The sequence below is a fragment of the Nerophis ophidion genome, linkage group LG07 (genome assembly GCF_033978795.1).
Source record: "Nerophis ophidion isolate RoL-2023_Sa linkage group LG07, RoL_Noph_v1.0, whole genome shotgun sequence".
NCBI lineage: Eukaryota > Metazoa > Chordata > Actinopteri > Syngnathiformes > Syngnathidae > Nerophis > Nerophis ophidion.
In genome coordinates, this window is record NC_084617.1 from 31,990,801 (window position 1) to 32,005,286 (window position 14,486).

A 14,486-nucleotide genomic window follows, 5' to 3' on the forward strand; every position below is an offset into this window, starting at 1 on the left:
ACAGTCCATGACATCATACGTGTGAGCGACAGTCCATGACATCATAAGCGTGTGAAAGTCCATGACATCGTCCACTGGGCATTAAAAAGTGCAAATGTATTTTTCATCCGAGTTTAATACATTTTGTATTATTTGCACAGTTATGTTATTTATCTACTTAAACAGTTTTTTATGTGCTGTTGATACCCATCTTGACATATACTATTACTAATAATTTTATCTAAACATACATCGTAGTAATACTAATGTGGTTAATAAAAGTGTAAATACCCATCTTGATGAACTGTTAATAAAATTGTTTACAATATAGTTGTCATTCACTTCAATTCCATTGAATATTGCTCAACAATGAATATGTTTCAATGTATACTTTCACCGGAAATTATATGGGAATATACTTTGAATATCCAGTTTAAGTACAAATATATTGAGGTATACTTTTTTGTCTATATCGCCCAGCCCTAGTAGTAGCAGCAACTAGTATTAGCAGCAGCTGTTACAGACTAGTAGGAGCACCAACTAGTATCAACACCAACTGGTACTGACTAGTAGGAGCACCAACCGGTACTCACTATTAGGAGCACCAACCGACACCGACTAGTGTCGGCACCGGCCGGTGAGCCTGGTAGAAATGTGCTGACCAGCTGATACCAACTAGTGTCAGCGACAGCTGATACCAACTAGTGTCAACACCAGCCTGTGAGCCTGGTGGACATCTGCTGACATGACTGGATTGAAACTAACAAAAGGTGGTTATGAAAAGAGGCAGCAGTTTGAATGTCAGAATGAAAGTGAAACAGTGAAGTCTAGTTTACCCTGCTGGAGCCTGCGGAGCTCCCTCCCAGTCGCAGGTTGTTGTAGGCCAAGTGGCTGTAAGGGTTGTAGCCCACAAAGCCTGGGGTGGAAGGCACTTGCTGATGGAGACAAATGACACAAAACGCATGAAAAAATGGCTCAAGTACTAGGGAGCAATACAACTGAAAAGGGCAAACAAACAAACACACACACACACACATCAATCCAAAGTGTATTTCTATACAGTATGTCCTTGATCACCAGTGTTTCAAAAGACTTCACCAAGTCACAACTACATCCCTTCATCCAGTCACATCATAGTATTAGTATTGTGATCTAAATACACATAATACTACCACCCTAGTATTACTACTGTTATCCAAACACCCATGGTATTACTACCATCATGGTACTACTAATGTGATCTAAACACACATACTACTTCTACTGTAATCCTACTTCTACTGTAATCCAAACACATCACAGTACTACCATACTTGTACTACTGAAGTGATGATCTAAATACGCATTGTACTACCATCCTAGTACTACTAATGTGATCTAAACACACATCCTAGTACTACTATTGTGATCTAAACACATCCTAGTACTATGAATGTGATCTAAACACACCTCTTAGTACTAATATACTAACCTAACTTAGTACTAACCGATTTTTTTTATTTTATTTTAATCTTCTATTCTTTTCTCCCCCCCCAACCCCCCATGTTTACCTGTATGTCATCTTTTTTGTAAGGGGCGCTGGAACCCGGCAGACCCGTCAGCGATCCTGTTCTGTCTCCCTGTAATGTTTGTCTGATCTTGAATGGGATTGTGCTGAAAATTGTAATTTTCCTGAAGGAACTCTCCTGACGGAATAAATAAAGTGCTATCTAATCTAATAATGTGATCAAAACACATATACTAATACTAATAATGTTATCTAAACATACATCGTAGTAATACTAATGTGATCTAAACATACATCCCAGTATTATTAATGTGACCTAAACATACATCATAGTAGTACTAATGTGATCTAAACGGGCGGTCTCCAACTACCGGTCCGGGGACGGGAAACGCGTCCGTGACACATTTGCTGTCGGGCTGCAGAGAAACATTAGAACATTTATAAACGACTGCATTTTCTCCGACTTAACCTTCTCCAGTCCCACGAGACACTACATTAAGCTTGTTTATAGATGTACAATAAAACTCCTCATAAGAATTTTCCATTGGTTATATTTTTTTATTACTTTGTGACATGATACAATGCACATTAATGAACATATAAAATGTGAAAATATAACATTTTTCTGTCATCTCACCAGAGAACTTTCCTCCAGAAGGTCTTATCTTTGTCCATGTGATGTCAAATGAAACAAAAATAAAGCTGTTTGGCCACAATAGCCAGCAATTTGTTTGGAGGTGAAAAGGTGAGGCCTTTAATCCTACCGTCAAGCATGGTGGTGGTTAGTATTATGCTCTGGGTCTGTTTTGCTGTCAATGAAACTGGTACTTTACAGAGTAAATGGGACAATGAAAAAGGAGGATTAGCTCCAAATTCTTCAGGACAACCGAAAATCATCAGCCCGGAGGTTGGGTCTTGGGCGCAGTTGGATGTTCCAACAGGACAATGACCCCATATACACGTCAAAAGTGGTAAAGGAATGGCTAAATCAGGCTAGAATGAAGGTTTTAGAATGGCCATCCCAAAGTCCTGACTTAATCGTTTCGACAATGCTAAAGAAACAAGTCCATATCAGAAAACCAACACATCTAACTGAACTACATCAATTTTTCTCAAAAGGAGTGGTCAAAAATTTAAGCAGAACCTTGTAGATGGCTACAAAAAGCGCCTTATTGCAGTGAAACTGGCCAAGGGACATGTAAGCAAATATTAACATTGCTGTACGTATACTTTTGACCCAGCAGATTTGCTCACATTTTCAGTAGACTCATGATAAATTCATAAAAGAAACAAACTTCATGAATGTTTTGTGACCAACAAGTACGTGCCCCAATCACTCTATCACAAAAAATTAAGAGTTGTAGAAATGATTGGAAACTCAAGACAGCCATGACATTATGTTCTTTACAAGTGTATGTAAAGTTTTGACCACCATTGTAGATCCTTGTACTAATGTGATCGAAACACACATCCTAGTACTACTTATGTGATCTAAAAACACATCCCAGTACTACTATTGCAGGGTTTCCCATACATTCATTTGTAGCGGCCGTAATTTTTTCGTGGCGGGCCGCAAAATTAAAAAAATGTTTTTAAAATATTATATATATATATATATATTTTGGGCTTTTGAGTCGCTCGACCGCTCATAAAAGCAATGGGACTCTGTCTGTGAATGGAGCTTGTAGTTACATATATAAATATGTAAATATTATATAAATACGTACATAAAGTGTTGTAATTATATTTCAACTCCGCGTTCTTCTTGGTAATCGCCGCCGCTGACACCGCAACCCCACCCCCCAACCCCCGCTGATCCGCCCCAGCCGTCCAACCACGCCACCACAAATAGCTGCCTGACCTGTGGGAAACACTGTAATGTGATCTAAACACATTTAGTACTACTGATGTGATGTAAACACACATCCTAATACTACTAATGCTATCTAAACACACATCCTAGTACTACTAATGTGATCTAAACACACATCCTAGTACTACTAATGTGATCTAAACACGCATCCCAGTGCTACTAATGTGATCTAAACACACATACCAGTACTACTAATGTGATCTAAACACATCCCACTACTGCTAATGTGATCTAAACATACATCCTAGTACTACTAATGTGATCTAAATATACTGTACATCTTAGTACTACAAATGTGATTTAAACACACATCCTAGTACTATTAATGTGCTCTAAACATATATCCTAGTACTATGAATATGATCTAAACACACATCCTAGTACTATTAATGTGCTCTAAACATATATCCTAGTACTACTAATATGATCTAAACACACATCCTAGCACTACTAAAGTGATCTAAACACACATCCTAGTACCACCAATGTGATCGTTTTCCTATTATTCAAAATCTTTATTCGAGGCAGGAACACGTCTTTCTCTTTTCTGTGTTGTAAATAGTAAAATAGTGCCAGCAAGAGGCAGCCAACAACACAAATAATGAAAATGAACCTATTTTGCTTATAAATTACTCAAAAACAAATCTTACAAAAATCCACATCAATGTTGTGTTAAACAATATGTAATGTAGTCATAGGGCTGGGCTGATAAATGTTGCTGGGCGATATATTGGCGGATAAATGGTTGTTGAACAATATTATTGCCATTATTTAATTGAGACCAAATTAATCACTAACGTTAAGATATAACATAATAATAATACAAGCATACCCATTCAAATGCAATAAAAACTTATATTCCTCCTATATATTATCATTGCAATTGAAATGTAACCTTTTGAATACCAAAGTATATAAAAGAAATATAATACAAATAAAATATACTCTGTATGCAACATTTGGCACTTGAATAAAAAAAATAATAATCACAACAAATAGCAGTAAAATAGGCTCCGTTTCTGTTAAGGAGGGAGTGGGGGACCCTCAAATTTACACAAACACAACAATAAATACGATGGCTGAATAAAGGTGTTGTGACCAAAATTATCATGGTTATCATTGTTGTGGTATTGTTGGGTGTGCTCAAAAGTACTGATACACATGCTACGTCCTTTAACCAAGTTGTATTTTCTTAACAACTAAAACAAATACACTTTTTTTTGTGAACTTCTGGATCTGCCTTCGGCGAGCCTTTTGGCCATGCAGAGCAGCTGCTGGGTCTCTGCCCCACCATTGTCCGTTTGGAGAGACTGGAGGAGATGTGGATGAAGAGACAGAGCCGTGGAGCTGGACAAGCTTCACAGTGTCTCGGCTGAATGAGCAGGTGTCGGACATCCTGGCGGACTCGATACTGGCCAAGAGTTAGTGGGCGGCCGAGGGTGGAGTCGGCTCTCTCGGTTGCTTTGTTGGGTCTGCTCTTGTTTGTGGCCATGGTCCCCCCCACCCCAGCAGACCATGGCATTTAACACGGCAGAGGCCACCACAGTGTATATGTTTTTTTGTTGTTGTAGTTGTACTTTTGTAGCTGTGTGTAGAAAGGGCTGCAGTCTGATCTTTTAATGTCGTTAATGTCCTTTGTTTCCCTCACACACGTTTGTGTGCTATGGTTATGAGTTTATTTTTTCCATTGGCCTCAGTCTGGACCACCTCTCCAGGAGCCCAGGCATAGAAATAACCCCCCCTTGATTTGAAGAATTGATCTGAAGTTGGCAGAGGATCAGGTAGAGTTTCATGATTGACTGGTACAAGGTCAACTAATAGAAAGCATTACAAGCATGTAGTGTTCATTTCGAAAAAAGTTTACTCCGTGTCAGAGTAATGCTTATGTTTTTAGCGTTGCAAAAAGCGATGTGGCGAGGAGAAAAGTCATGAGTCCAGGTGAAACAGAGCTGTGTTTGTGATATTACACACACATATATACACACACACACACACATATACACATATATATATATATATATATATATATATATATATATATATATATATATATATATATATATATATATATATAGAGCCTGCGATGATGTGGCGACTTGTCCAGGGTGTACCCCGCCTTCCGCCCGATTGTAGCTGAGGTAGGCACCAGCGCCCCCGCGATCCCAAGGGGAATAAGCGGTAGAAAATGGAGAGATGTATATACATATGTATGTATATATATATATATATATATATATATATATATATATACACACACACACACACACACACACACACACACACACTCAGACACCCCGTTTCCATAGGAGTTCGGAAATTGTGTTAGATGTAAGTATAAACGCAACACAATGATTTGTAAATCCTTTTTAACCCATATTCAATTGAATGCACTACAAAGACAAGATATTTGATGTTCAAACTCATAAACTTTGTTTGTTTTTGCAAATAATAATTAACTTGGAATTTCATGGCTGCAACACGTGCCAAAGTAGTTGGGAAAGGGCATGTTCACCACTGTGTTACATCACCTTTTCTTTAAACAACACTCAACAAACGTTTGGGAACTGAGGAAACTAATTGTTGAAGTTTTGAAAGTGAAATTCTTTCCCATTCTTGTTTTATGTAGAGCTTCAGTTGTTCATCAGTCCGGGATCTCCACTGTCGTATTTTACGCTATATAATGCGCCACACATTTTCGATGGGAGACAGGTCTGGACTGCAGGCGGGCCAGGAAAGTGCCCGCACTCTTTTTTTACGAAGCCACACCGTTGTAACACGTGGTGAATGTGGCTTAGCATTGTCTTGCTGAAATAAGCAGGGGCTTCCATGAAAAATACGGCGCTTAGATGGCAGCATATGTTGTTCCAGAACCTGTATGTACCTTTCAGCATTAATGGTGCCTTCACAGGTGTGTAAGTTACCCATGCCTTGGGCACTAATGCACCCCCCCATACCATCACAGATGCTGGCTTTTGAACATTTCGTCGATAGCAGTCTGAATGGTTTGCTTCCCCTTTCGTCTGGATGACACGATGACGAATATTTCCAAAAACAATCAGACCATAGAACACTTTTCCACTTTGCATCAGTCCATCTTAGATGATCTTGGGCCCAGAGAAGCCGGCGGCGTTTCTGGATGTTGTTGATAAATGGCTTTCGCTTTGCATAGTAGAGCTTTAACTTGCACTTAAAGATGTAGCGACCAACTGCATTTAGTGACAGTGGTTTTCTGAAGTGTTCCTGAGCCCATGTGGTGATATCCTTTAGAGACTGATGTCGGTTTTTGATACAGCGCCGCCTGAGGGATCGAAGGTCACGGTCATTCAAAGTTGGTTTCCGGCCATGCCGCTTACGTGGAGGGATTTCTCCAGATTCTCTGAACCTTTTGATGATATTATGGACCGTTGATGTTGAAATCCCTCAATTTCTTGCGATTGCACTTTGAGAAATGTTGTTCTTAAACTGTTTGACTATTTGCTTACACAGTTGTGGATAAAGGGGTGTACCTCGCCCCATTCTTTCTTGTGAAAGACAGCATTGATTGGGAAGCTGTTTTTATACCCAGTCATGGCACCCACCTGTTTCCAATTAGCCTGCACCTTTGGGATGTCCCAAATAAGTGTTTGATGAGCATTCCTCAACTTTATCAGTATTTATTTCCACCTTTCCCAAGTTCTTTGTTACGTGTTGCTGGCATCAATTCTAAAGTTAATGATTATTTGCAAAAAAAAAAAAAAAAATATTTATCAGTGAACATCAAATATGTTGTCTTTGTAACATATTCAACTGAATATGGGTTGAAAATTATTTTCAAATCACTGTATTCCAATTATATTCACATTTAACACAATTTCCTAACTCATATGGAAACGGGGTTTGTATATATATATATATATATATATATATATATATATATATACACACAGCTGAGAAAATGGATGGTTACATTTGTGCAAGCACGCACACACGCAGAAATATATAGAAAATGCTAAATTATGTACAAAATGGCAGCTATGATAAAGACAGTTGATGGTGCATACAAATGTGACACTTACAGTAGTTGGTGCAGGGGGAGGGGCCGGAGCGTACGATGGTCGTTCTGTGAAAGAAATGCACAATTATATTTCATGTTCATAAATAACCGTACAGGTGAGCACTAACCATATTGTGTACAGATACACCACTTGGTACAAAGATTAAAATATTGTTTGCCGACTTTCTGCCTGGGACAAAATCACTAACATCAAAGGTATGTGCTCATCAATAAAGTGGAAATCCTGGAATTGTTACTTGAAATACTGCATATTTTTTTAAAGAAACAAGGGGAAAATATAACATTTATTTTGATTCTTCACGATCACGTGAAGATGTAATTGTGTATTTTCATGTTATTATGCATGAAGAACAATGTTAATATGTTTCATAAAATAAAAATGTCAGAGACGTTTCTTCTTCATGCTCCTTTTCACAGATAGTCTTTGTGAACTATTATTTAACCCGCCGAGATGACTTTTGTTTTAGTAGTGATATTTTGTCATAGACTGTTTTTCTAAATTGTGTATTCCAAAGAAAATCACTATTATTCTGAATGATATTGTAGTCACGATTAATTACAGGATTCTCAATAATGTGAAAACATAATTATTTATTGTACCACCAAAACCCAACTTAAAATGTTGTCTAAAAGCTGTATATAAATAAGTAACGAATAAACGACAAAAAGTAAAAAAATAATAAAAAAAATAGTAATAATAAACAATACAAAAAAAATGTATGATTTGTATCCGTTCTCTCTTTTAATTCAGCTTTTTATCCTTTACACATATTTTCCCACTATAGACTGTGCTTTTTGTGTCAAATAAAAATGAATACATTGTTAATTAAATGCACAAATCCTCACATTTAATGGTGCAATACATCCTTGGACAATTTTGAGCAGTACTTTAGGTCAAAGCATAATAATTGTGCAAAAGTATCATTAAGTGCTTTAAGTACAATATGCTTGGGTGAGGTACTTTTTGGAAAGTCAGCATCCCAGTGAAGAGCGGACATTGCACAGTAATTGATGTTATATTATGTTGCTGGTCTCTCATGAAGTCTGCCATGTTTAGTGTTGTTGATGAAGGAAAAAGTGAACGTTCTCTGTGAAATTAATATGCCGCCATATGCTTAAAAATTTGCAAAATACGGCCATACAGTGTTGGCGCTAGGAATTTTCAAAATGGGGTCCAAGGGACCCCATCAATTCATAAAAATGGGATCCTACTTTTTTGTAAGCGTTTTGAAAACAAATGATAAATGTATGCATTATCCCGTTATATCCCACATTCTATATTGTGTTTTGGAAAAACTTTGTCATAAACGTTACTACATTCATTAAACAAATACAAAAGAAAACACATTTTTCTGCATATGTAAATGTGTTCAGTTCATTCACTTTCTTTCATGAATCTACACATTACCGCTCCGGGTAGTTTTTTCTATATTTGTATATACAAACCCCGTTTCCATATGAGTTGGGAAATTGTGTTAGATGTAAATATAAACGGATTTGCGAATCCTTTTCAACCCATATTCAATTGAATGCACTAGAAAGACAAGATATTTGATGTTCAAACTCATACGTTTTGGGTGTTTTTTGCAAATAATAATTAACTTAAAATGTCATGGCTGCGGCCCTGCGATGACGTGGCGACTTGTCCAGGGTGTACCCCGCCTTCCGCCCGATTGTAGCTGAGATAGGCGCCAGCGCCCCCCGCGACCCCAAAAAGGGAATAAGCGGTAGAAAATAGATGGATGGATGTCATGGCTGCAACACGTTCATGGCATGTTCACAACTTTGTTACATCACCTTTTATTTTAACAACACTCAAACCTTTGGGAACTGAAGAAACTAATTGCTGAAGCTTTGAAAGTGGAATTATTTCCCATTCTTGTTTTATGTGGAGCTTCAGTCGTTCAACGCTGTCGTATTTTACGCTTCATTATGCGGCACACATTTTCGATGGGAGACAGGTCTGGACTGCAGGTGGGCCAGGAAAGTACCCGCACTCTATTTTTACAAAGCCACGCTGTTGTAACACGTGCTAAATGTGGCTTGGCATTGTCTTGCTGAAATAAGCAAGGCGTCCATGAAAAAGACGGTGCTGAGATGGCAGCTAATGTTGTTCCAAAACCTGTATGTACCTTTCAGCATTAATGGTGCCTTCACAAATGTGTAAGTTACCCAAGTCTTGGGCACTAATGCACCCCCATACCATCACAGATGTTGGCTTTTGAACTTTGCGTCGATAACGGTCTGGATGGTTTGGTTCACAGGACTTTTGTTATGTTTTTGCTTATTTTAATAGTATTTTTAGAATGGGCTTTTAAAACATTAGCTTGCCTGTTGCAAATGGCCTACAGGCCACACTTCTGACACCCCTGCTATAGATAATAAAACATTAAATGTGATGAAGTCTATAGATGAAAAGCATAGTGCTCATCATAACGCAAAGTCAGCATCTCTGCTTCAGTAAACAATGACGGTGATGGTGTCACTTGCTAACTTGTCAGCCACTTCTCCAAGAAACTCCTTTTGAACACTCCCCGCACGTTAACACTTCAAAAAGGCACATATTTGCCCCGGTTTGTTGACTTACAAAGTATGTTTTTGAGGTGGAGGAGTCTGGTTGGGTGCTTGTTGGCTTAAAGCTAAAGCTAGCCTGTCTCCATCCTCAAACGATTTCGATGCAGCGGGTGATAAAAGTGAAGTTTCCATGGACTCACAACAACTAAAACAAGTCATTTACTGGAGCCATGGCACAGGATGAAGTTAAAAAGGTTGACTTTACACTCACCTTAGTGTTTACCATCAAGTCTTTCTTTTGACAGCCTCTTGTGGTAAACTTGTCCCAGTGCAAACTGAGGCAGTATTTGTCATTGATTAAAACTTTCGGCGAATATAACTTTACGACCAATAAAAACGCAATAAACGGGAACAGAAATTTGACCCGGCAAGCGCTAAAAGATAGAAAAAACAAACAGGGCTGTAAAAAAAAAAATCCGCGTTTGGGCTTCCGAAATTGCATGTCTTTTCTGATTTCAATGCGTAAAAATACACAAGTGCGTTAACGCCAACACTGATATTATTATGAATGTTACATATGTACATAATGCGTGTATAGACAACTTTAATGGAGGCGTTTTTTTTTAAGCACTCTAATAGGCAGAATAGAGCGACTCCTATTGACACCTTTGTTAGTTGACTTTTGCTTACATTTTTTTCCAAGTTTGAATGCATAAAAAAAATTCTAAAACGTGTTCTTGTCTTTTATTAGGTTGCAAATGATACAAATTCCAAAAACAGAACAGCTGCCCTTCAGCATTTGTCAACAGTGTTTATGATAGCAGGGTAACGTCGGTAATGAAAACTAATAAAAACATTAAGAGGAACATTGACAGTGTTGGCGTTAAGGCACTTTTTACGAATTGAAATCAGAAAAGGACGCGAAATTCCGGAAGTCTGTGCGTCCCCCCGGAAGCGGATTTTATTTGAATTTTTTTTTTACCTCACACCGATTATCGCTTTCCCCCTGTGTTTTTTTGTTTTGTTGTATTTATATCTGACGGGTCAAATTATTTATAAATGTTTTGGTGGACTTCAAAGTAATGCACTTTTCGGTACAAATTCTAAAACATTTTGATTGGCCGTTTTATCGATCGCAAATACTACGTTTCCGGTATTAGGACTCCCACTTGTTATTGTTTCGGTCATGGCGAGCAATATACCCAAGAAGTGAAGCTTCAATGAAAACCGTTTTTTAGCAAATGGCTGAGTTATGAGAATGTAAAGATGTTTTGCACGCCATGTAAACGGGCTAATAAAAAGAACACCTTTACGAGCAGGTGCACTGATGTTCAAAGATGCAGCCTCACCAGGCACCAAAAAACACCCTCCTATTTAACTCCCGACAGTTCCGCTCTTTGGTCGGAATGACAAGGCCGCCGATTTGTTCCAAGTGTTTATTGATGTTTTCCACAAAGCCAAGCGGACTTCCACCATGCTAGTAACACTCCTGAACATGCTAACACTCCCTCTCCTAACTTGCCCACTCACTTACACACCTCACATACTGCCCCTCTTAAAGGGGAACACACAGCTTTTGGCCATCACCTAGCCAAAGATGACATGCTAGAGTGCCACTCTATTAAATGACATTGAAATTAACTCGCAAAATGCTAATTTCTTTGATATTATTAGCCATGAAAGTGTAGATGTGGCACTTTTTAAAAAGGACTGATGATTTACATACAGGTGAGAATAATCAATGACATTTGTCATATGCATGTATGCCCTGGCACACCATTATCATCATTTCATGACCCAAGCAAAACATTTTTTTAACTTTACTATACTGAAATCAATACAACTACAACTTATTAAATGAAAATATAGCAAAAACTACCGGCAGTGGAAAAGTTTAGCTCAATGAAGGAAAGAAAAAACTGAATGAATGTTTATAACTGAATACATTTACGCATAAAAATGCATAGAAAATTGTTTTTCTTTTGTATACATTTTTAATGACATAACATTTTGTGACAACCTTTTTCCAAAACACAATATAGATAGTGAGAGAAAGTGAAGTGAATTACATGTATATAGCGCTTTTCTCTAGTGACTCAACGCGCTTTACATGGTGAAACCCAATATTTAAGTTACATTTAATTCAGTGTGAGTGGCACCGGGAGGAGGTGGGCAAAGTGTCTTGCCCGAGTACACAACGGAAATGACTAGATTGGCAGAAGCGGAGTTTGAACCTGGAACTTTCAAGTTGCTGGCACGGAAATGTACTGTGGTACCCATTTTTATGACTTGATGAGGTCCCCAGTGCCCCATTTTGAAAATTTCGAGCGCCAACACTGAGCGTGTGGCAGTGTGTAACAGCCAAGTGTGTAACAATATGCAACAGTGTATAAGAGTAAAATGTGTAACAATGAGACATGCTAGCTGTTAGCCTAAAGCTAACCAGCACTCAACCAGACTACTCCACCCCAAAAACATACTTTGTAGGTCAACAAACGGGGAAAAGATGTGCCTTTTGAAGTGTTAATGTGCGAGGAGTGTTCAAAAGGAGTCTCTTTGAGAAGTGGCTGACAAGTTAGCAAGTGTCGCTCGCGTGGCTGACAGTGACATCATCACTGTCATTGTTTACTGAAGCAGAGATGACTGTGCGTTATGAAAAACACCCTGCTTTTTAACCATAGGCTTATAAGATGTAATTTGCAATGAGGTGGACACTTGTCCAGGGTGTGATGGGCTCCAGCATTCCCTGTGATCCCATAAGGGACAAGCGGTAGAAAATGGACGGATGGATATAGCAGGGGTGTCAAAAGTGTGGCCCTAAGGACATTTGCAGCATGCAGCTAATGTTTTAAAGGCACATTCTAAAAATACTATTAAAATAAACAAAAACGTAACAAAAAAGCTTACAGATGAAATGTTTTTTAGAAAAAGTCACGATGTTGACTAATAAAACAAAGCTGTTTTTTTCTTTAAAACTGTCATCGTTCAAAACATAATATCTAATCAAAATCAATGTTTTTATGAATTATTGACCTATCCAAGGCTACCAGTACTTCAGATCAATCATTCCACTTTGAAACATATACGTTGTGGAAGATTTTGCATATTTTGTATGTTTTCCATAAAAAAGTTTTCTTTGGAGAAAAAAGAGGCAGAAAAAAAACAAAAAAACAATATAAAAAACTTAGAATTAAGGGATGGATGTGAAGGACATAGCACGCACTTATTATTGTTGTTTGGGTTGATCTGAAACTCGGTAGTCTCCCGGAAAAATTTAGATGGTTGGCAAATTTGATGTTTTCAAGCGGCATTCAAATAAAACTCGCACTAATATAACATTTTCATATAAAAGGTGCAGACCGTGTGTCTGAGACCCCTGGTTAACACATAGCACAAAGCAAAACAAAACTTTGTACCGCTGTGTTATTTCATTTTTAATTTCAAAAGAGTCTTGTGACTCCCATAGTTTTCTTTTTTTGTGAAACGGGTCAGAATGGCTCTTTGAGTGGTAAAGGTTGCTAACCCCTGCTGTAGATGATGGTACATATGTACAAAAGAAACCACATGATGTTAGTACATCAATCGAGGAAAATGATCAAACTACATACATGGCATACTGTAATTTGATTTTGATTTTTTTTTTATCTTGATGGATTGAAAATGAACGCTATTGAGTTGACTGATGAACATTATCACATCATTCATTCAGAATATATAAATAACGACGAGTAAAGATTAGAGTACTATTAACCGCAACATGTAAGTGTAAAAAAACAACAACATTATGATTTGTACATTTTCAGAATGTGCTTCTTCTATTTTTAAACACAGAAAACAATCTGAAGGTGTCTTTATTTTTTGTTTATCGTGCAGGGATTTTACCTCTCCGGCCCACTTGGGAGTAGATTTTTCTCCATGTGGCCCCGATCTAAAATGAGTTTGACACCCCTGCTGTAAAGCGTCTTTCAGTACCCCGAAAAGCGCTATACCAAATAAAATATATTATTAATAATTCATATGAACGAATTGACCAAAATTATCTCTTTTTAATACTTACTCGACATCGTGGTTGAAATAGCGGCGATCTTTTCCAGTGAGCCTGAGGGGAAAGAAAGGTTATTTTGATAGAAATATAATTTGTTTGAGGCAACGAGGCCTGCTCCAAAACACGGAAGACTGGGACCAGGAAAGTATCAATGACTACAAACATAAATGTTGAACATTTTAGCACATTCGGAATAAAAAGTAGAATAGAGCTGAATGCAAGAAAGGAGACGAAAAGTGAAACTAAAGAAAACTTACTGTCGCCTTTGTTCTCTGCGAGCAGTAGTGTGTCGCTGCTCTTCCGTCTTCTTCTTCTTCTTCGTCTCTTTCCTTTCCTTTGTTTTCCTTTCTCCTCCAACTTTACATAAGCACCACCATGCGGTTTAAGGTGGTTACTGCATGACACACACTAAACATCGTCAGTCGTTGTTTTTTCTTTACAATGACGGAACATACTGAACATAGTGAACATTTAGATTAAAAAAAGTATTAATACGGAATTAATCAAATATATA

The 14,486-nt window shown here is 37.9% G+C and overlaps 1 protein-coding gene across 3 annotated transcripts in view; it reads right to left on the bottom strand.

The window, feature by feature from the left end:
- Positions 1 to 14,343, bottom strand: part of smarce1 (SWI/SNF related, matrix associated, actin dependent regulator of chromatin, subfamily e, member 1) — a 37,362-nt gene extending 23,019 nt beyond the window's left edge. For all 3 annotated transcript variants that reach the window (XM_061905977.1, XM_061905976.1, XM_061905975.1), the window contains exons 1-4: positions 14,230 to 14,343; positions 13,985 to 14,026; positions 7,415 to 7,458; positions 816 to 914 (exon numbers count right to left, since the gene is read on the bottom strand). In XM_061905977.1, the coding sequence (XP_061761961.1) occupies positions 816 to 914; positions 7,415 to 7,458; positions 13,985 to 13,991 (150 nt within the window). In that variant the 5' untranslated portion in view covers positions 13,992 to 14,026; positions 14,230 to 14,343. The remainder of the gene's footprint in view (positions 1 to 815; positions 915 to 7,414; positions 7,459 to 13,984; positions 14,027 to 14,229) is intronic.
- Positions 14,344 to 14,486: the final 143 nt, after the last annotated feature.